General features: G+C 42.9%; 1 protein-coding gene across 2 annotated transcripts in view; it reads right to left on the reverse strand.

Annotated features, from left to right (window-relative positions):
• The window catches only part of Gpsm2 (G-protein signalling modulator 2 (AGS3-like, C. elegans)), a 44,062-nt gene extending 28,830 nt beyond the window's left edge, over positions 1 to 15,232 (reverse strand). The window contains exons 1-2 of one of the 2 annotated variants that reach the window (NM_029522.2): positions 14,942 to 15,200; positions 4,178 to 4,481 (exon numbers count right to left, since the gene is read on the reverse strand). In NM_029522.2, coding sequence (NP_083798.2) covers positions 4,178 to 4,233 — 56 coding nt within the window. In that variant the 5' untranslated portion in view covers positions 4,234 to 4,481; positions 14,942 to 15,200. Of the gene's footprint in view, positions 1 to 4,177; positions 4,482 to 14,941 lie in introns of both variants that reach the window. The other variant, XM_006502256.4, reaches the window with a different exon arrangement.
• Positions 15,233 to 24,429: the final 9,197 nt, after the last annotated feature.

Genomic DNA, 24,429 nt, shown 5'->3' on the forward strand with positions numbered 1-24,429 from the left:
GTAACGGCAAAACACTGCAAGTTAAGCTTCTACACTTTCAGAAGAGCACTAAATAATAATGATGATAATAATAATAATAATGACAGCAAGTAGTTTCCTATCCTGTCTGTCATTGGGAGAGAACAGAGTAGCCTCATTTGTCTAACAGTGGGGTTGAAAACAAGAACATGCTCAGATGTAGAAACAGACCAGAGCAATACCTCTCCTACAAAGCTTCTTTAGCCTTTCTGGGTGGCCTGTCTCGCTGTATAATGCAAGGGACTACTCTGAATAACTGTAAGCGGACCTATCATCTGCGATGGTTTGGTCAATCAGGATCACCTGGAGAAAGCTTCTGAACGCATCTGTGAAGGTTTCTGTACTGAGGCAGGCTCAGCCTAACCCGGAGCAGTGCCTTTCGCAGGCTGGGATACTGGTCTGAATAAACGGAGAAGTGATCAGAATCAGAGTCACTGCTCTCCGCTTCCTGATTAAGGACTGAAGGCAGCCCCTGCCTCAGGCTCCGGCCACGCCCTCCCCACCACTCCCCTCCCTGATGGACCGTACTCAAACTGTGAGCCAAAACAGACCCTCCCATTGTCAAGTTTTGGTCAGGCATTGTGTGACAGTCTTCATGGCTACAGATGGATCAAACACTTAGTGTAACTCCTCACTGGTGCTAATCTGACTTCTCAACTTTCATTTTCTCATCTCTACATCTAGCATCTTCATTACCTCCTTCATTTTAATTTCTTACATTCATGTTAGATCAGTCAAAGCAAAAGAGGGTAAAAATGCCAATGCTGCATTTAAAAATATCTAATAATACAGATTATGTTCAGATCTGACTCCGCAAAGGGACTCCACAGTTTCCAAGGATCGATGATGGGAGTCAGGACTTAGGACCCATTCAGGAGTACTGTCCACCGCCTCCTTTGACACCCCCAACCGTGTGTGTGTGTGTGTGTGTGTGTGTGTGTGTGTGTGTGTGCCGTGTGTGGATGCGGGAAGAGGCCAGAAGAGAGCAGCGGATCCCCTGGAGCTGGACGGGCTTATGTGTGGTTGTGAACCTGACACGAGTGCTAGGATCAAACCCGTGTCCTCTGTGAGAGCAGAAAGCCTTCATTGCTGAGCCATCTCTCCAGCTTGTAGTTTGCTCCTTTTATTTGAATGCACTAGTGTTACTTTTACAATATGAAAATACTGAAGTGGTTATTATTTATGTGACAAGGACAAACAAGGACAGGTCCCAAAGAAATACAAAACTATAAAAACAAGTGTAATGAATATGACATACCCATCTTCCAACTTCAGTTACCAACCAATCAACGTTTCACCTCTACTCCAAAGTTGACTCCAACCCCAGATTATCTTGAAGTAAATTCTAGGACGTGTGTACTCATACACTTAATGTGCATTACTAAAAGTATTTTGAATATCATTAAGGACTAGGAAGAAAGGTAGGGCTACTGGAGCGCTGATAAAGCCAGGGATGTGTTCAGTATATTTTTACTACAGACAGTTACAAGTCTTTCCTTAGTGAAGTCCTATAGCAACATGAAACCAGGTGGGACCTGTGATGGAAAAGAAGAAAGCTAAGATAGTCCTCAGGCAGAGGTCCAATCCTTTCTGACTTATGTGCAGTTTTTATACTGTATCAGAGGTGTGACACAACAATCAGACAGATAAACATCCAGGGTCATCTGATGGTTATGTCCAACCACATTCAACAGACAGGAGGCAAACAAGTGCTAAGCAACTGAGGGGCCCTGAGGCACTAACAACCAAAGAAATAAGGGAACGGAAAGGAGGAAGGACAGCCAGACAGGAGAATGCACAGGTCACAATGGGAGCAAACTAAGGAGCTTAGAAAAGGTTCCTATCTGTGGTCTCTGGGCGGAATCTTTTAGACACCCAGTAGAACTAGCTTTGCCAAGAAAGCAGGAAGGGGATTCATGTCACCACGCACAGCGTAAGCAAAAGCACTGAGACACGGAGCAGCACAACGTGCAGGGCTCCAAGTACAAGGTGGAGAACCACGGACAGAGGCAAGCGTCGGGTGTGTATGGCACAGTTTTAGGTAAGGCAGGTGTTGGGCTTGGCTTGTGCCCAGGCATCTAGGGGCCACCCTGGGCTGTACAGATCGTCTGTTTTCACTGAGTCCCCAAGTGGCAAATTGAAGGTGAGTGGAGGGGGGAATACTGGGAGCGTGAACCAGTGCAGGGTGGGAAGGCTGTGGATGGGCAGAGTGTGGAAAAGAGGGGAGTAAACATTCAGGTGTGGGAGACCCAGCCTCAGGTTAACAAGATGGTACTTCACACTAAATGCTTTTCCAAGCTCGAATGCCCTCCGTTCTCCTTTATTTTACACTGTTCTTTGTCTTTTGAGATAAGGTCTTACTTACTCTATAGCCTAGATTACAACTTAGTATAGCTCAGGCTGGCCTTGAACTCATAGCAATGCTCCTGCTTCAATCCTGAGTGCTGACATTACAGGTAGGAGCCACATACCTCAGACTTAAAAAAAAAGGTACATCTACTTATTGTGTCTGTATGCACATACTCGCGCACACACACGCACACGCACGCACACACGCACGCACTTATATACATGTACACAGCACACCAGTACAGCCAACTCTTGAGAGTCAGTTCTCTCAAGGCAATGTGCACACCAAGGGATTAAATTCAGGTTATCAGCTTACGCTCCGAGTGCATTTTCCACTGAGCCATCTCACCAAAGTGCTTGTGTAAGGACATGAGTTCTAGGCTGGTAAGATGGCCCAGTGGGTAATGGTCCTCATCACCAAGTCGGGTGACCTGAGTTTCATCCTCAGAACCCACACTGTGGATGGAGAGAACCAATTCACACAAACTGTCTTCTGACTTCTTAATGTACAGCATGGCATACACAGCCCTGCCCCCAACACACACACACACACACACACACACACACACACACAGAGAGAGAGAGAGAGAGAGAGAGAGAGAGAGAGAGAGAGAGATGCATTCACACTAAATAAATGTAATATGTTTTTAAAGTTACAAAGTTAGAGTCGAGAACCTCCATTAAAAGCCCAGGTGTTACATACATACACGTGGACTCTCAGTGCTGGAAGGCAGAGACAGGCGGGGCCCTAGGCTTGCTATCTACCACCCGCTTCTGGTGAGCTCAAGGCCATCAAAGACCCATCTTTAAAAAACTGTAGTTGGCACCAGAGAAATGACACTGAAGTGGTCCTTAGCCTCCACATGCACACAACACACATGTGCACACACAGAGAGAGGGGAAGGATGGAGAGAGGGAGGGAGGGAAGGAGGGGAGAAGAGAACCTTTCTTGGCACTGCCTTAACCCAAACCATCTATTTCACAGTGTAAGTCTCCTAATAAACACATATTAAGACATGGAGGATTTAATAACAAACACCTTCACCCAGGAGATTTTGAGTGCCAAGACTATAACTCAGTGGCAGAGCACGTGCCTACCATACACAAGGCCATGGGTTCAATTCCAGCAAGAGAGAAACAGAGAGAGACAGACACTGACTTCAGTTCTGTCCACTATGCACGATGGCATGCACTAATGAGCCTCTGGTGTCTGCTGCATTAACACATTTTGAGAATGAATCTACTGTTATATATTCATCTTTTTAAATAATCATTTTCTGGTTTGACTAGAACTTCTAGAATAAATGTCAGATAACAACAGAGATATGTTTGCTTTGTTCCTATTCTATCAGAAATGTCTTTAGTATTTTATTACTAAATATTAGGCTGGCTATTGATTTGCCATGTTTAGAAAATATATACTCATTCCCACTTTATTTAACTTGTCTGTCTTGAAAGCTTAACTAGGAAAGATCACCACTTAGAAGCCGTCACAACAGTTCGTCCACCTAGTACCCACAAAAGTAAAATATAGACTCCATTTTTGTATTTTTAATGTACAAGTTACAAAATATAAAGCAGCTATGCAAAAATTCTCCCAGAGAACATTAATAAATTACAGTACAGTCTCTACTGCCATCTTCCCACAAAAGATACACAACTTTCCACTACCACAAAACTCTGCTTGCAGAACAGACTAAATTTAATTGGTATATTTTGAGAACTTTGAAATTAAAAACTGAACTGGACAAGAATTAAATGCACATCTAAACAGATGAACAGCCATGCACTAAGCGAGCGGCAGTCTTACCTGTAGCGGACATGAAAGGAATGGTCTTCCCTCATGCTTATCAAATTTCCCTCCATCCAGTCATATTATAAGCTGAGAAAATGGGAAATTATTGTGTCCTGGGCCAGTCCAGTCCTTTAGAGTGCAGAGGGCTTTGCAGAGCACTGTCCGGTTAGTATAGTAATGCGCTGGTGTTAATACATCCTAAGCCCCTGCTTCTTCTTTATTAATAATGAAAGGAGGTCAATGTCAGACAGCTTAAAGGTTCAAATGTGTCCCAAATCCTGGCATCGCTGGCCCCTTCAGCAGCACTTCAGCAACATTTCTGTAAAAGGAATAGAAGAGGCTTTGCTGGAAGTCCTGTTAAGATTAACCTAAAGTAACTTGAGCTGTACACGATCACGCAGCTAATGCCATCCACTACAGACAGGTCAGTCACTACAGACAGGACGGTCAACATGGAGGCACGATGTGACTTTAGGAGGTCTGGTTGAGAAGTTCACTTCACTGGTTGGGATTGTAATCATCTTATGTAATTATTACTATTATGGGAATCACGGGAAAAAGCAATGTATCAGATTAATACCTTAAAATAAAATCATGATTCTTTAAGCTTTTAAAAACTGCTATTAACAGATCAAGTGAGGATCCAACAACTGTCTGCATAAGCCAACGAAACTGCAAATCTGCTCTTTCAAGGGTGACAGCACACTGGTAGTTACGTTATATTTGCATTAATTTACACGTATAGTCTACTTAAGTTCTTTAAAATAGTTGCATTAATATTAAATAGATACAAAAAGAATTTGGAAAATATGTATATATGAGAAAGAATGAGGCAACAAAATATTTACTTGACCCAATATAAGACAGCATGAATCCCCACTACCTTGAGACTTCTGGATATTCCCACTTTTCTGCTGCCTTCGCTTCCTGTCAGAGGACCTCGGATTGGACTCTGCTTTTCATTCTCCTGCTTATCTTAACTTTACCACAAGGTGTGCACAGCCCTAAGCAACACATTCCACTTTCTATGGTTCCATTCAACATTTTCTTTCTGAGATTCACTTAAGTCACTGTTCCCCTTAGTTCTAATTTGCGTATTTTCATCTCCATATCACACTGCATTATATAGCAAGTGCATTATATAGCAAGTGCATTATATAGCAAGTGTATTATATAGCAAGTGCATTATATAGCAAGTGTATTATATAGCAAGTGTATTATATAGCAAGTGTATTATATAGCAAGTGTATTTTTCAATCAGCTGTTGATGGGCATGTGGATTGTAAAAATTTCTATTTCTATTTTTTACTTTTATTAAATTAATCACTACAAAGATTATTAATAATATGATTATTAATTTGACAGCAGAGTAGATGTGGTTAGGAAGAAAAATAATTAGAAGAATACAAGAATAAAAATTCCTACAGAGCACTGGGGGCAAGTAGGAAGGAGAAGAGAGGCTCGGACGGATGTAACAGGAGCACCAGAAGGAAAGAGGAGTAGATACGATCTCCAGGAGCAAAGGTGGAGCAGCCTCCAGACTTAGAGGCACCAATCAGTTGATGGAAACAGCACAAGCCCCGACCAGCCGCAGAGATGCCCCGTGCCCAGACAGATACTCCACAGGAACCAGCAAAAGAGGGAAACCATAAGAGAAATAAAGATGTAACTGTAGAGTCCCGGACCTTCAGCATTGTAAACAAGCCTTTACACGAGAGACTGCCCAACACCTTACTACCTTTGCAAAAGGTGAACGGCTGTTGCTTGTTTTGAGTCCTACTGCAAGGTTGTCCCTTATTTTTAGCAGGCCCTTCATTTCTATCCATCTGGCCAGGTTTTTCTTCACGCTGCCATATATAACAAAACCCAATTCTACTTCCATATAATGTCTTATGATCTGGCTAGAGCACAGCCGGACTGTAAATAATGAACAAGCCCTGCTCTGCAGGGAATGTGTTCCAGTGGCAGAGCAGTAAGGAGAGGGGGGCTCAGCCTGGGAGCCTGAATGTTTCCTTGAGGAAATGAGGCTTTCACATAAACAACCAGCTTGGCATGTCAGGCACATAACACTATTCTTCTTCCTCTTCCTTCTCCCCTCCCGCAAAGGAAGCAATAACTTAAAGATGAAAAGACTAAGTCACAGCTATCAAGCCAACAACTCTCTTCCTCCCCCTCCCCCAATCCCATTGTGTATCTTTCTCCCCTTTAAAAACCTGACTGAAGGGAATTAGTGTAGCTGCTCAGAACAATAGCTCTAAAGTGCATCTAGATTACACAAGTAGCTGAAAGGGCAGCCAGACAGTTGTCTATTATTCACTGTGAGGTTCAGCCAGTCATGTATAAAATGAGGTGCAAGGAAAGGTATTTGGATCTGTCTAATTTAAATTAAGGTGTATTTAATTATCTTGTCATCTATGAGATAATAATGAAATTCCAACTTTTACTAATAACTGAAAATGTTAAGCTGGGTGTGGTGGCGCACGCTTTTAATCTCAGCACCCGGGAGGCAGAGGCAGGCGTATTTCTGAGTTCAAGGGCAGCCTGGTCTACAGAATGAGTTCCAGGACAGCCAGGGCTACACAGAGAAACCCTGTCTCGATAAAAAAAAAAAAAATGTTAACTTCACGCTGTAAAAATGTAAGCTGTTTCCATGTTTAACAAATTAGCAAACGCATACAGATGAAGTTGTCAAATACCTTACTTGATGAAAAAACGCACATAAAACCACATCGCCTGAGTGACTAGTGATCTGATTTGTGTGATATTTTTACTCTAGGATCTCATATAGCCCAGGTTGGCCTTAACTCCCTATCTAGGCAAGAAACTCCTCATCCTCCTGCCTCCAACTCTAAAGTCCTGAGATTAACATATGCCCCCACAAACGACTCCTAAGTCAATTGTTGTTATGGTTTTAGAACTCTCATGTTTATCCCCCAAGTTCACTCTACATTACTCTTTGCAACAACTGGGTAGCATGTTATTCTCTCTCCTCTTTCAACATAGGTCCTCCCATGCTACACAAGTGCTCTTAGAGCTGACTTGTGTTTTGTTTTGTTTTCATGACATAGTTTCTTGCGAAGCCCTGGCTGTCCTAGAGCTCATTCGATAGTCCAGACTGGCCTTGAACTACAGAGATCTACCCGCCTCTGCCTCCTGAGTGTTGGGATTCAAGGCCCTGACATCTTAAAACCACTCACTGAGCAGACAGGCAACTCTTGACTCCTGATTCACTGCTCTAAGCACAGCTGTCTATGTGTTTGCTATGTTCCTTGCTACATAGTTAACGGCTCTTATTTAGCACTACACTTGTGTATATGCATACTGATATACCATAATACTAAAAAGAAACATCCATTATATATGAACACACACACACATATAAAACAACACTAATTATATTCACAAGTTTTTACACTGTTCGCTAGAATAAGAGATTTTAAGGATAGAAACTGCACACAGAAAGAACAGAGAGAAGCCGTCATTTGCAAAAAAAAACAAAACAAAACAAAACCAAAAAAAAAAAAAAAAACGGTAATGCCCGAAGCACCTCCCAACAATGCTCTGAAAAACAAGGTCAGCAGTGGCAGTTTTTCTGCCCATAAAGAAACAAAGAGAATGCAGAATTTCCCCCATACTCCAGAAACAGGCAGAAGCACACAGAAAGAAGTGGCACGCACCTCTGGCTCACATGTAACTCTGATTAGAAACTCACACAGGGAAACTCCCCAGACACCGCTAGTGGACTTCAGCCACTGTCCAAGGTACACAGCCATTGTAGATTAGAGGTCCTGCCCAGGATTACCCCACTGACAAAAGTTCACAAACCACACCATGGGGGTGGGGAGCAGACGGGACACAGCTACACTTTCAGCATCTATGAGTTTATCTAAACTATGTGTTCCTATTTCGATGTAAAGGACAGTAACTTTTGGTCTGCTTCTTTCATTCAAAGGCACACATAAATGCAACTGGAGAGATGGCCCAGTGGTCACCAGCACTTTTTGCTCTTACAGAGGTCTTGAGGTCCATTCCCAGGCTCCATTCCACTCTCAAGACTCACAACCACCCATAAGTCCAGTTCCAAGGTATCTGATGCCCTCTTCTGACTTCTGCAGGTACCAGACATGCCTGCAGTGTACATACATACATGCAAGCAAAACTCTTACACATATAATATAAATATTTTTTTAAAAATCTATATATTGGCAACACTCATTAGATAATTTACTTTTCTTACCTCCGAGTCAGGTCACCTAAACTCTGTAAGCTTTTACATCCTATTAATTGCCTCTAAGGTACATTATTCAAATTCTTTAAGTCCCTTTAGTTTTAACATTTCTATCAATATAAGCAGGAATATGTATGAATATTCAACCACAAACTCAAAACAAGGTCCTGCTCTATTAGAATTCAGAGCACAGGCGTTAGTAACACATGAACATCATGGTAATTATGGAAGGGGTAAAGCGGAGTGCCAAAACAGCCGCTTCTAGAATAAACTCCCTCCTAGGTAAGCCGGTCATTTTGCTTCTAACGATGTGTCTGTAAACAGACATGAATTTAGTAATCTAACTCCACCCCACCTTGGTGCTGAGATCTGAACCTACAACCTCGGGCATGCTAAGCAAGTGCTCTCCCACTGAGCTACATCCTAAGCTCCCTCTTCAAATTCTACCTCTGTTCAAACTCTATTTGAAAGACAAGTGGAAACAAGTTGCCAAGTATAAAAATTAATATCAGCAAAATTGAGAGAACAGTAAGTGTTCTTACTTAAGGAAGTTGAGTGTGGACACACACACACACACACACACACACACACGCTAGAGCAATGGCTCAGCACTTCTGAGTCTGTATTACTCTTGCAGACGATCCAAGTCTGATTCCCAGCCTGCAGGTTAGGGGGCTTACAACCACTTGTCACACTGGCTCTAGGAGACCTGAGACCTGAGGCCTCTACGGCCCCTGCAGTCACACACACAGACATGTGCATATACACATGGTTAAAAATGAATCTTAAAAAAAAAAAAAAAAGAATCTCAAACTCTTGATATAAAAAAAAAAAAAAAACCCACAAAACAAGAGTAGGGTGCTGATACTGGGGAACCTAAGAAGCGTGTTTGCCTGGAAAGGCAAAGGGCATGGTATACAAAGCCTAAAGGTAGCATAGGTTTGAGTTTATGGTGGTCAATCAATAAAAAAGCTCAAGTCAACAAATGGCAAACCCGACATTAGAACACAGGACTAACGTGAGAAACCAGTACCCAAAGAGAGCTGGTCAAACCTGAGAACAGCTGTGACCTGGACCCCGTCATCAGAGGAAAATGAAGACAGGGCCCACGAGGTAAGCCAGGGGCCAAGGCTGACAGTGAACTGAGCTGACAGAACTTCCAAGACCAGGGAAAGAGGAATGGCGCCCACAGCAACCGGCAAACTGGATTACAACTACACCTCGGAAGAAAAACATGGACTGTCTTCACCTGTTAAACTTGCACGTCACAAAGTACATATTCACCAATGATAGCTAAAACATTAGCATCTCAAGCTAGACATACAAAAACCTGAAAACCAGGTAAAGGTCTGGGAGGAAGAAAGGTCGGAGTGAGAGATGCTCCTGGGTTTTATCTTTTACCATTGTGATTCCTTCCACCATGAGGTCCAGGGAGCAAACTCAACAGCCTGAATTTCCACACATCTTTAGAGCTAAAAGCTGTTTAAGAACTTTCAATCTTCTTTCTTCTTTTTGAAATCTAAATTTAATAAAGTAATTCAATGGCAAAATTAAAAAGAAATTCCACCAGGAGTAAAAATAAATCAAGGTAATAATATGTAGAATTCCTCACTCTTCATTTAACATCTCTGTAAGCCAGTAACATAATCAAACTACAGACAGAGTACTATGAGCTGGTGATTAACTAACTCAAGATACATTATCCAGCGCTATCTAAGTCCTAAGTGTAGTTTTACTATTAACCGGCATAAGTGCCAAGATATAGTATTTGACACAATCCAAGCAAATAAAAATAAATACGGTCATGCACTTCAGCACTGACCTGAGTCCTGGTTCTTTACAGATTATTCACATAGTACCAGCAGAAAATCCAGAGACTTTTAAAAAAGACATCCTAAATTTTAATTAAACATAATGATATATATTCTGTACTTTCTAAAGGACTATTCATGACAAAACAAACATTAAAAAACAAAACAAAGCAAAACAAAAACAAAAACAAAACCAAAGAGAACCCAAAACCACCCAAGAGATCACAAGAAAGGGTGCAATCCAAAAATACTAAAAGCGAAAAATAAGCCCAATTTCTTTTTTTTTAAATAACTATTTATTTATTTTATGTATATGAGTACACTGTAGCTGTCTTCAGACACACCAGAAGAGAGCATTGGATCCCATTACAGATGGTTGTGAGCCACCATGTGGTTGCTGGGATTTGAACTCAGGACCTCTAGAAGAGCAGCCAGTGCTCTTAAACCTCTAAGGTATCTCTCCAGACCCCTAAGCCCAATTTCTAAAAAGAAAAAAAAAATATTTATGCTGTTACCTTTTCCTATTTGTAGTCTTTTAGTTAGTAAAAATGTGTTTGAATTTTACCTTTCTAGAGACCACACAAATTAAACAAACATTATATAAGAGTTCAAAGAAATACGTATAAAATAGTCCTATGACTACTATTATTAGAGGAAAAAAGGAACAAATATTAGTCAACAATGGTGTGACGGTTTGAATATGCCTGGCCCAGGGAGTGGCACTATTAGGAGGTGTGGCCTTGGTGAAGGATGTGTGTCATTGTGGGCATGGGCTTTAAGGCCCTCCCTGGAAGCCAGTCTCCTGTTTGCCTTCAGAGCAAGATGTAGAACTCAGCTCCTCCTGCACCATGCCTGCCTGGATGCTGCCATGCTCCCTGCCTTGAGGATACTGGACTAAATCTCTGAACCTGTAAGCCAGCCCCAATTAAATGTTGTCCTCATAAGAGTTGCCTTGGTTGGTGCCTGTTCACAGCAGTAAAACTGTAACTAAGACAAATGGGAAGTATACAACTCTAAGAAAAAGCAGATACCAAACCGCTTGAAAACCACAGCCATTCATTATCACAGCAATTCTCTCACCTCTGACTTCCCTTTTCAGTTTCAATTACCTACAGTCAATGGTAGTCCAAGGCTATTACATGCTCAATTCCAGAAAGCCAATGTACCTTTAAGACTTTACTTATGAACCATTCTGAGAAGCAGGATGAAATGCCCCGATTCTACCCAGACCGTGAATCATTCTGTGTCCAGTGTATCCATGCTGTATACGTTACCTGCCCTGTTAGTCATTTACCAGTAACTACCCTGATCTGCAGATGTCACAAGTCCTCCTTCAAGTCATCTTATTTTAGTTAATAATGGCTTCAAATCACAAGAGTACAGATGATGACAATTTCATTACATTATATTTCCACAGTTGCTTTAATTATTGTATGTATTCATCCTTATGTGCATTGGTGTTTTGCCTGCATGTATGTCTATGAGAGAGTGTCAGATCTTGGAGTTATAGACAGTTGTGAGCTACCATGTAGATGCTGGGATTTGAACCCCGTTCTCTCAGTGCCGTTAAACGCTGAGACATCTCTCCAGCCCCTAATGGCTTTATTTTATTATTAGTTATTGTTAACTTCTTACTTTGTCTAATTTATAAGTTAATTATCATAGGTATGTTTATATAGGAAAAGACTGCTTAGGAGCTACTCAAGGTCTCAAGACTGGAGGCCTTCAAAGTGTCTCCCCTGAGGATAACAGGCTACTGTACCAATGGTGCTCAACCATCAACTTTAATCAGTCAATACATGTGCATGACAGTTTACAAGCTGAACAGTGAAACCCAAAAGAACTGGCCTTTCCTCGGTAAACAGCACTAGATCAGTTCTCTTAAAAAGGCAGTACCAACTTCAAACATTTTAAAGCAAAAATGAATCTTAATTGCAAAACTTTATATCCAACCAAAGAAGGGCTCTAGAAAGTGAGTACAGAATTCCTTGTAGGAAAAGAAAAAAACCCATATAAAACACAATCTTATATATAAAACATATTACTAAGCACCTTCTATGGAAGGAAATGTTTCTACTCAGTTTAATTTTATGAGGTTATAGCAGAACTCTAATTTAAAAGGACAAAAAAACCCCAAACCCTCTGTGGAAATAAGGAAATGTGTACTGCAGGCGCTCCTATGGTAGAACTTATTAGGCAAACAGAGTAAGGCGTTCTATTTAAGGGAAGCAACTGAAGCAAAGAGGTGGGGTGTGTAGACACTCCTGGGAAGCACATTGGTCAGAAGTGGAAGAGAACATGACCAAACTGTGAGGCTTGCACTGTCTGGCTGAAGCACCTATTAGGCTCTGTGTGTGTGTGTGTGTGTGTGTGTGTGTGTTTTCCAATGGGAAACTTGTAGGGTTATTATTATTCTTTTTTTCCAACAAAGAAATAGCAAAATTACATGTTAGGACAAGAAACAGGCAGCATCACACAGGGCCAGATGAGGAGACAAGGTGAAAAGTACTGCAAAAACTCAAAACTGACTAAGGAGCCTCTCTGCCCACTCAGGACATCAGTAAATATTCTGTGCACCACAGATGTCCAACCATCTAGGTCTGAGAATGAGGCTGGGGTGTAGCTCAGCAGAGCAGGAAGCAGGTGAGGGCAAGAACTGGGGTTCAACCATCAGGATAAAAGGGAATTCTGTAACCGTGCAAAAACAGAGTTTATAACACATTTCTAACAGTGGAGAAGACTATATTTATATTCTTGCAGATTCAAGTAAACTTTGCTCTGTGTCTTTGGAAAGGTTAAAAGCTATGGGAAGTGTTATTTGCTTTAGAACACACACACAAAGCGAGACCATCGTTACAAGGGTAGATAGATCCCTCCACACTTCATAACAAACCACCGACTGTATTGTGGTTTTAAGTAGAATTATGTGCCACAAGTGGGATTCAGAAACACATGGCCATTTAAGTGCAGTAGCTGGTGCTTTGAGATTAGGGAGTAGTCTCAATCCCACCAGTAGCCTATTAATTACACAGTTTTAAAAACAAATGCCCACAGGTGTGTGGGGTGAGGGTGGGGGTATGTATGTTTGTTTGTTTGTTTTTAGGTAAGTCTTGGAGTACTTTATGGGTAAGAAAGGTGAAGGCTGAGGATGTGGTTTGGTTTTGCTCGGCATACACCTGCCCTGGATTTGACCCTAAGCATGTATGGTGCACACCTGTAATCACAGCACTGGGAGGATGGAGAAAGAGAATCAAAGAGTGCAAGGCCAAATTCAGCTATCTGAGACCCTGTCTCAAAACTACACTGAATGAATGGAGGGAAGGAAGGAAGAAGAAAGTCAGCCAGCCATTTCATACCAGGTGGAATTTGTGCACATATTACAGCCCAGTAGCTGTAATCCCAGCTACTGGGCTGAGACAGGAGGATTCCAAGTTCCAGGCCAGCCCTAAACATTTAGCAACAATAGGTCTCAAATAAATGAATGAATGAATTAATTAATTAATAAATGAATAATCTGGAATTACCTCAGTGATAGAACTCTTGCTTAGTGTTCACATGGTTTAGAGTTCAAACCCAAGTACAGAGGAGGTGAGGTGTGGGGAGCCACACTATATATAGTGCATTACCTTTGTAACTAGCCTACTATTAAATCTCAGGTTTACATCAAAACATACTTGTAATAGTGTATGTCTGACCTACTGAAAATTCAGCTAAACTATTTTTCCGTGGGACACGCTTCCACAATACTCCACAGTCTCTGAATTCATAACCAGTCCAATCCTCGAATTGTAAGTTAGAAATAGTTTGCAAGAGGGGCCTATGAATGCCTAGAACCGGCCGGGCATCCCTGAACTCCCCCACTGCCCTCAAGTCAAAGGACAGGAACCTTCGCTTTTGAACTTAGGCGGAACGAATCTCTGCTCTTAGCACGTCGAAACCCCAGGCAAAAGTGCTCTTTACCAGAAGCAATCACGATGGTTACTAACAAGCCGGAAAATCTTCAGTTTAGCCTTCCAAAGAGGCAGTCTGAAAATTCTGCTTCGCTGGTGACAAAAACTTACAACACAAACCACACAGCAGTCCAATCAACACAAAGCACCGAGAGGAGAGTCAAGAACTTACCTATTCTAAGTCTACCCGGCGTTTAAATAATGCATTAAGGCAAATAAACATTGCCATCATTACTCGTTTCAACAGAGTTCAAATGATACTTGTTAAAGCCACCTAATTGTTTACCATTAAAATACAAGGAAATTACGTTTTCCACTTTTCATCTGAAGATACTAAGTTTACAGCTTTCCGGCTAAGATCTCAAACATGTTACGCTTGCTATAAAGCTGGTTACAACGATCTATCAGTTTCGCTTGCCAGTAAGTCTGGGATCCGAAAAGTTCAGGAGTTTAAATGTGACTTGACAAAGGTGTCTGGTGTGGAGACCCGGGGCCGGCGACGTGCCTGGGATTCGAATCCACTGGGATTCGGCTTTGTATCCACCGTCTGTTACGCTCGGAAAACGCGTGAAGTCGCTGCATCCCAGCAAGTATTTTCAAGGTCTGCAGAAGCCCGATCCCCAGTCTCCCCTCACTTAGGGGACAACAGCCTAAATGGTGCGGGTGCGAAGCCCCCCACGGAGCTCCCGGGTCCCAGCGTCACCCGAGCCCGTCGAGCCTCGGTGGTCCAGAGACCCCCGCCCCACGCCCCCACACACCCCACTGGGTCACCCCCTCAGGCTCCGCTCACCTCCCTCCGGCCCGCGGCTCCTGAGAACAAGGAACCGCTGCAGGGATGAGCGCCTCTGGCCGTAGACTAGGAACCGCGGCGCTTCCCCAAGTCGGGTCCCGGCGGCGACGCCGAGCCAAGCAGGGGCACCGCGGGAGGCTGGCGAGCGCCCCGGGCGCCCGCCCCCGGCAGGTCACGTGGGCCAGAGCTTCGGCCTCCCCCTGGCCTCTCAGAGGGTCTCACCGCCAGCAAGGCTCCCTCAGCGCCTGTACTCCTCTGCGCCTGCGCCTAGCTCCAGGCTCGCCCATTCAAACTGACAACGCCCCGCGTTTTTTGGACCGGCCAATGGCACCGGTGGGGCGGGGCTAGGCGGGTGGAGGGCGGGGCTAGACGAGCCAGGGCTCCCTCCTTCTAAAGATCTGTGTGTGGGGTTTGCCTCTCGGACTGTAGCGCTTGATTCTCCTCTGCTGCGGATAGATCCTCCGCCAACTAGAAGCTTATTGTCCTCGAATTTCTCCTTCAGATGGCGAAAAGTGGGACAATAAACATCAGAGTTCAAGCTGGGTCTAGTTCAGACTTTGAACCCAGGAGCCCCAGTCCACTGCCTCTTTCCCTGCAGGCTCAGTCCCGCCCTGGGAAAGTCTTCCAAGAGGCAGATGTGAGAAAGAAAGAGGCCTGTGTGAAAGGAACAGAGGGTCCCGTGTGAAAGTCTGAACAAGGAGCCTCAGTTCTTGAGGCAGTGTCACACACAGTTCTGGCGTTTCCAGATGTTGGGAAAGCAAACTTCTTCTGACTGCAGGATCGCTGGTTCCCAGGAAAAGCAGAGATGGCGAATTTAATCCGCTCCGGCGGCTTGCATTCCCATTCTATTCATGCCTTCATATCAAGTTCACCAAAAAATAGATCTTAGCTTGTTCATCAAATGTTTAAACTAGAGTCTCTGCTGTGAAGCTGATGACGTTGGTTACATTACATTATCTATAGCCACTGCCTATTTCTCCACTGGGATGAAATTTTAATGTTTTACAGGATTGGGCACCTGTTAAAGAAATTCTAGTTTCAGCATCTCTGTGGTGATGGCCGTGACCACTATATGTGTGTCATGGAAAACTGTATAGAGATAGTGTTAGCACCAGCCAGACCTGGGTTTGAATTTCAGCTCGGGCCTCTTCCTACTGACTGATTTTGAACCAGTTAGGCGTCTGTCCTCTGTAGCCTTAGCTTCCTCAGCTGTAAAACACAGATAATGAGACCTCCTCTAATAAGGTCTGTCATGATGCTTCAGGAGGTAAAGTTTATGAAATGGTTAACACAGCTGCTGACACATCGAAGCTGTTCAATAAGTGGTTCTCTTATTATTATCAGCGAGCACCCTTAATACCAAGTTCTTATAAAAAGCTGAATTAGCTGGTTGTACTATTTCAGAGGTAGATATTATAATTCTTCCATACTCATAAATTCTTTGTGGGAATTGGTACAGTAAACCACAATAAAAAGTATTTTAAATTCTGCATAGCCAAAGCGAATCGTTTCTTTCCTGTGCCCCCTTCTCTCATAGATTGGACTTTTTATCTCAGCTATCAGCAATGTCTATCTTCCTAATCAGTTGAACTGTTTTGTAAATCTTCTTTCCAAACGCATGCATCCATGAGATTGTGCCATTCTTCTACTTGAAGACATTTAATGGTCAAAAAACAAAACAAAACAAAAACAAACAAACAAACAAACAAAAAATAACAAGAGTCAGGTATTGTCTCACATACCTTTAATGCCAGATCTTGGGAGGCACAAGCAAGTGGGTCTCTGTGTGTTTGAGGCCATCTTGATCTATGCAGTGAGATCCAGGACAACCAGGGCTACATAGTGAGACCCTGTCTTTTAAAAAATAGAATATATATTTATATACACCTACTTTTTAATAAGTGTAGTTGAGAGTATTATATATGTAATATAAAATCCACACAGACTTTGAAACTGAAATATGACATAGAATATTTAATATATTTAAAGAAAGAAAAGCATGAGAATAAATGAATCAAGGACTACAAAAACCCAAAACTCTCTATATAAACCATATATAACTATATATGTATATATTTATGATAGCTTATACAAATATCCTCAGAGGACAGAAGGGCAGCAGAACCTAGCCCACACAGACTTTGAAGTGCAAAACGACATAGGTAATAAAATAAGGAAGGTTAATGTATTTAAAGAGACAAAAGCATGAATCAAGAACTGGAAAAAAAAGAGACAAGAACAGGAAGGTTTTCAAAAGAAAAGGAGAATTCCAATGAAACTTTTAGTATAATAGGGAAGCAACTGACATTTTAAGTTCAGTGCACAGGTTTGACAAATTAAGAGATGAAAAGTGAGCCATGCATGAGGTGCAACTCAGGAAACCATTCTCAAACAAAAGAGAAACGAGGAAAGAGACTGAGATGCCCCAACACGTTTCCAGTTAAAACCTAAGATGATGGGGCTGGAGAGGTAGCTCAGCACCACGTGGTGGGTTTCTACCCCTCCAGAACTCCAGTTCCAGGGGATCTGACGCCTTCTTCTGACTTTCTTGGGCACCAGGCGGGTGGTACACCAGGTCAAACGCTCATATAATGTTCTAAAAAAAAAAAAAAAGTTTAATTCAAAAATAAGGCTGGGAACACAGCTCAGTGGCACATGTTAACTCCCAACACCAGAAAATAAAATAAAATAATATAATATAAAATAAAATAAAATAAAATAAAATAAATGGCAGGGTATAGTGGTGCATGCTTTTAGTGCCAGTACATTTCCTTTCTTTATTAAGTTGATTATCTCAGGAATTTTGTCATAGTAACAGAAAGCTAGTGAACAGTGAAGTGTATCTACTTGGCTAGTTAATGACAGAGCTAATCTGTCTCAAGGCTATGCTTTTGACATCTCTCTTTACTGTCCCTTACTAATTCAAGAAGAAGTAATAAGTACAGGCATATGTGAATGGCTAAATTAACACTACATACTTAGTATTTCAATTAATACTAAATACTTAGTTTTTAAAGAACTGTTAGGGAAATAAGTGATCTAATATCAACAAAGGCAACAACCCAAGAGAAGGACCAGCCCTTTGCAATGGAAATCCCAGTGGCTACAGTGGGTCTCCACAGGCACTTCAGCTTCTCCAGCTTTTAAATAATGCAAACACAATGGCTGGGACGATGTGGAGGCTTCCAGTCAGCAGATGAGACCAAGTGCTTTTGGCTCCCGTGGTGCCATGTACAAATGAACTACCTTATTGCTCAAAGGACCACTTAGCAGGGTAAGTTGCATAGAAGAGACGCAGGAGTCTCCTATGACTGTCCTGAGTCCAACTTTAAAGAGTTGGCTCGCTGTTCTTACTCAGATGTTCTCCTCTGAAGATAATTCCTCTGTTTTATGATGCTATTATCAGTCTTAATTATGGGATTGCAAATGTGCCCAGAGGTCCCATTGGACACAGTATCCTAGCAACCTAAATTATCATCATAAGGAATTCTTTCTATTCTCAGTGGTTACACTCCACCTCAAATATTTGTCACGGATGCTTACCAGACATTGGCCTTTGAACCAGCATGACCTCTGTAGGGCCTGTATCTCACTGATGGAAAGACCTAAGTACGTTTTTTTTGTTTTTTTTGTTTTTTTTTTGCTATGTGTTACTCTGGCGGTGCTGGTGTGTGCTATATAGCACATACTGACTTTAAAATTACCAAAATCCTCACATCTCAGCCCTGGTGGAAGCCACTATCAAGATAAATCTCACTTCTCAAGAAGCCAGGTCTAGTCACCCTACAGATAGATACTCTTGGCTTCCAAATTGATGAGTCCTATATCTTGTAGGTTCAACCACTTGTGTATTGAGTTACCATTCATATCTAGACTTGTAATTATTTCACAGAAAACATAGTGCAGCAACTGCTCGTGGGCCATGTGGTGGTTTGAATGAGAATGGCCCCCATAGGCTCATAGATTTGAATACTTGGTCCCCAGTTAGTGGAAGTGTTTGGGAAGGATTTAGGAGGTGTGGCCTTGTTAGAGGAGGTGTGTCACTGAGGGTGGTTTTTGATGTTCCAGAATCCTATGCCATTCCCAGTTACTGTTCTCTCTCTCTCTCTCTCTCTCTCTCTCTCTCCATCCCCCTCCCCCTCTCTCCCCCTCCCCCTCGCCCTCCCTCTTCTCTTTTCCCTGTAGAGACTGGGAAGCCTGTCTCATGGTTGTTGTCGAAACGTGTAAGCTCTCAGCTACTGCTTTAGCACCATGCCTGCCTGCTGCCATGCTCCCCCACCATAGGTAAACTCATCCTCTGAAACTGTGAGCTCCCTTTAATGCTTTCGTCTATAAGCTGCCTTGGTCCTGGTGTCTTTCACAGCAATTTTCTACTTAGTCACTTCTCTAGCAACCAAGTCAGGCCGTCTGTGATGTGGTTTTGAATTTGTTGGTGCTTTAGTTTCATTTCTGTGGCTGTGATAAAACACTCGGACAAAAAGCAACTTAGGGGAGAAAGGGTTTAACTCACAATTCCAGGTCACAGCTCTGTCATTTTGAGGAAGTCAGTGCACGAATCTGAAGGAACTAGTCATATCACGCCCACTGCCAAGAGCAGAGAGAAATGGACACATAGCTGTGCATTGCTCAGCAGCAGAGAGACATGGACACATAACCGTATAACGTTCAGCTAGCTTTGCCTGCTCTTACACAGCACAGGACCCAAACCAAGGGGATTCTACCACCCACTTTCAGGCTGGTTCTTCCCGGTCAGTTAAGGCAGTCAAGACAATTTCCCACCGATGTGCTCACAGACCAAGCAGTTCTAAACCATCACTGATTGAGACTCTCTCCACAAACAGTTCTGTTATGTCAAGCTGACAATTAAAACTGATTATCACAGTTAAGCACTGTCTTAGGTAGGGTTTGCTGTGAAGTGACACAATGACCACAGCAACTCTTTTATTTTTTAATGGCTCAAGCTTTTATTTATTTATTTTTATTAGATATTTTCTTTATTTACATTTTAAATGTTATCCCCTTTCCTTGTTTCCCCTCCGAAAATTCCCTATCCTCTCCCTCCTCCCCCTGCTCCCCAATCCACCCACTCCTGCTTCCTGGTCCAGGCATTCCCCTATACTGGGGCATAGAACCTTCACAGGACTAAGAGCCTCTCCTCCCATTGATGACCAACTAGACCATCCTCTGCTACATATGCAGCTAGGGCCACTAGTCCCTCCTTGTGTTTTCTTTGATTGGTGGTTTAGTCCCAGGGAGCTTTGGGGTTACTGTTTAGTTCATACTGTTGTTCCTCCTAGGGGGACCACAGCAACTCTTATAAATGAAAACATTTAATTGGGGTGGGCTTACAGTTTCAGAGGTTTAGTCCATTACAATCATGATGGGAAACATGGTGTTGGAGAAGGATCAGAGAGTTCTACATCTTAATTTGCAGGCAGCAAAAGGAAACTGTGAACCACACTGGGCTTGAGCCTAGGAGACCTCAAAGCCCACATCCACAGTGACACACTTCCTCCAACAAGGCCACATATTCTAATAGTGCCACTCCCTATGGGCCAAGCATTCAAACACATGAGTCTGTGTGTGTGTGTGTGGGGGTCATACCTATTCAAACACCACAAGTATAGTAACCTAGAAATGATTCAAAATATACAGGAAGAGTGTGAGGGTTACATGTAAATATTACATCATTTTATATAAGGAACTTAAGGTAGATTTTGGCATCCCTGGAGGTCCTAAAATCAATCCCCATAGACACTGATAGACAACTATACCAATGTGCTAGCTGGAATTATGAAGACAATATGGCTCTCTTAAAAATACTTGGACAATAATAACACACAAGTATCTGGAATTCTGTTCATTGTTTTCACTCAAAACTTGCTCATTTGCCACCGCCTGACCACAGGCTTTGCTTAAGTAGGTTTTGTCAAGTCATCTAGAAGTCTTACAGACTTCCTCTCTCTCCCACACTAGCTTCGAAGCTCTTTTTCAGTCCAGATTTCTTATTTAATGTCCACTATTACATGCCTGCAATTGGGCAAGAAGAGGAAAGAAAGGCCGAGGGGGGGGTAACCCCTATTTATGGAGCACCCATACTTGTTAGGCATTGAAGAAGTTACTTTGTCTACTTATCTCATTAATTCCCATACAAGCCTGTCTCCCAATTCTGTGCATGATGAAAAACCAGGACAGATCCCCTAGACAGCTTACCAAGGTCCTCAGTAAGACAGAGCTAAGAATCCAATTCTAGTTTTTATTGTTGCCGTGTTTTCAAAAAAAAGTATAACATGTATTTATCCACTGGGATACAGTGTGTACCTGGAGATCAGAGGACAATCTGCAGGAGACACTTCTCCCCTCTACCTTGTGTGTCTTAGGGCTCAAACTCAGATCTGAAAGCTTGGCAGCGAGATTCTCTACCCACTGAGCTACCTCTCAAGACCTGTTTTGTTTAGTTTGAGGCAGAGTTTTGTGTATCTCTTGAACTCACCATGTAACTGGTGATGATCCCTCTTCTACCTCCCGAGTGCTCCCAAGTGCACATTACCATGTACTGAGGATACAACCCAGGGCTGACGTGGACACCGACGGAATCTTTGGAAAGTCAGCTGTGTCAGATCACGTGAAGCTGTGCTTTCCTGAAGTGGACACAGGTGAAAGGATGTTCACAGGTGAATGCAAGCACATGGAAGGACACGTGATGACGGATTCTTCACTAATGACACACCTGAATTGTTCTGCCTTACATTGTATAGTTGAGCTTCTTTGGTTGGGACTCCATAGAGGGAAATGCACCAAAAACCTTTGGGTGGTATGCTGGTGGCTTCTTGCCGCTTCTGCAGACTCAGGCTGATTGGCAAAGTGATGTCACCTGATACAGACTCATGGAGAGTTTTGCTAAGACATACTCATGTGCTGAGGCAAGACCTGTGGAGGATATGTGATGTTTGGAGGGAGTATAAATAGGACTCAACAGGCTGTGAGAGGGACTTGCTTTTAGAGCTAGCTTTGCAGTACTTCTCAGTCTCACATCTTTGCTAATCTTCACTTCACTGGGAGAGGCACAGCCAAGAACTTCTGATATCCCTGGGGTCCTGGCTTTTCCTGCTGACCTCTGCTGATGCAGCTGAGGCCTGGCTGTTCCTGCTAGATCGTGCCACCACTTGTTGACTCTACCAAACTGTTGGTATATTCATGAATATTTGCTAGTGGATCGAGCTGCTGATGCTGACCTGTGAACTGAACGGCCAATTTCCTGACAATGCAAATAAGATTTGCTCCAAAGAACCATTTCTAAACAGGTCCACTTCCTTGTATCCTTTCTTTCCCACTACCTCTGTTGGGTGGTGGGCTAGAAAGGAAGTTAAAGCATTTAAAAACATTATTAAAAGTAGGGCTGAGAAAAATTAAAACTATACAGGGCTTCATGCATGCTAAACAACCATTCAACTAATGGAGCTATGCCCTCATTGCCCAAAGTATTTCTTGAATTAATGCTTTTCCAGTCTCCTCAAGCACCTGAGTGAATCTTCTTCACACATCCCTTCCTCCCACCTCTCTCCTCTTGGCCCTCACTCTCCTTGCTCCTTTTCTTTATATATATATATATATATCAGTATGGAGATAGCAAGGGTTTTGAAGACTTGCAGCAGAGGACCCTGCCTTAGTGTGGGGATGCTCACAGAGAGAATGGCGTGAAGAAATGGCCCACAGTGGGCAGGGGACAGTGTATTTGAGGAAGGGCAGGCCAGGGGTCTAAGAAAATCCGCTCCTTTGGGGAGAAGATTCTGGCCATCACCACTCACGGTTCCCACACCTACCTCAACTACCCAGGAAGAGATTAATCCTGATCTGTCCATAGAAAACATGTTCTATCTATCTATCTATCTATCTATCTATCTATCTATCTATCTATGTATCTAATGATAACCTTACTGGCATTTTGGATGAGCTGTTCATTGTACAGGACCATTCTATGTCTTGCTTCTAACTGGGTATGCGGGTATTAAAGGCCAGCCTTTACTCTCCATTTCCTGACACCTTGGATTTGGCCTGCCTTTCTTCTGAGTACCAGTTGTTCTAGTTGCTGCAGGAGGATGACTGCCCTTAACTTTATAAGCAGTTTTGTCCCTTCACCCAGTGACCTTTGAACTTCTCCTTACCAGATCTCTTTCGAGTACAGACACATTGATGGTTCCAGCATTTAATATTCTATAAAATAAATGGTGACTCTCCGAGACATGCCCAGGTTGGCAGCACAATCGTGACAGAGATGTAATGAACAGCTTAGTTATATGATGGTGAGGAAATTATAAGCTCAGACGGGAGGTGGAGGTGACAAGTGGAGAAAGGGCCACTCCTCTAGTTAAAAGGGCCGGGGAAGAAGGGCTTCCCGGACAGCATATTCAAAGACAGGAAGGCAGAAAGCACCAGGTAAGACCCGGAACTGCTGAAGCGTGACTGTCGGTGGGTGTGGTCAGACGGATGGTGGGCGGAGTCGGCGCCTCAGGTCACAGAGAGGCTCCAACTGGAAGCTAGGGAGCTTTGACTGTGTAGGAGATAGTCTCAACTCTTCATTCCTCTAGAAACACCAACATCTGAATGAAGTATTTGAGCTTTATAGATCAGGTTACTCTGGTGCGCTGCGTGTTTCTCCCTGGTTTTCATTTATGAAGTTCCTGTGTGCATTGGAGGGTAGGGATTTGTTTGTTTAGTAATGATGGGGATTAAATTTAGGCCATCATGCTTGCAAAGCAAATACTCTACCACTGAGGCACAACAACAGCTTCCTCCACACTTTTTTGGGTTTTTTTTGAGAGACAGTATCTCATGAAGCCCAGACTGGCAATAAACAAGCTATGTAGCTCAGGATAACCTTAAACTCCCGATCTTCTTGTCTCTACCTTCCAAGTGCCTGGATTACAGGCATGCCCAGTTTATGTGTTAATGAGGATTGAATCCAGGACTTTGTGGGGGTGGTGGCTTATTTTAATCATGTGTATATGTCAGGGGGCTGGGAGTATGTTCTCATGAATGAAGTTTCTCTTAGAGGCCAGAGGCATCGGATCTCCCTGGATGGGCTGTTGAGAGCAGCCTGGTATTGGTACGAAGACCTGCACAGCCTCTGCAAGAGCAATACAACCTCTTAAAAGTCATCTATCTCCAGCCCTGAATCCAGGGCTTTGTGTGTCCTGAATCCAGGGCTTTGTGTGTATTGGACAAGCATACTATATGGAACTGGTATAGCCAGCATACAATAAGCAGTGCACAGATAAAGACACAACATGGCAGATCACAGTGTGTGTGTGTGTGTGTGTGTGTGTGTGTGTGTGTGTGTGTATATATATATATATATATATATATATATACTGTGAGGGAAGTTCTTATAGCGAAAAATTAATGAAAACCATCTCCAAAACCAATTTATCTGGTATCACCGCTAAAATTTCCTCCTGCCTTTTGGAAATCCCTCCAACCAACCTCCA

The sequence above is a fragment of the Mus musculus genome, chromosome 3, assembly GCF_000001635.26.
Source record: "Mus musculus strain C57BL/6J chromosome 3, GRCm38.p6 C57BL/6J".
In the NCBI taxonomy this organism is placed as follows: Eukaryota; Metazoa; Chordata; class Mammalia; order Rodentia; family Muridae; genus Mus; species Mus musculus.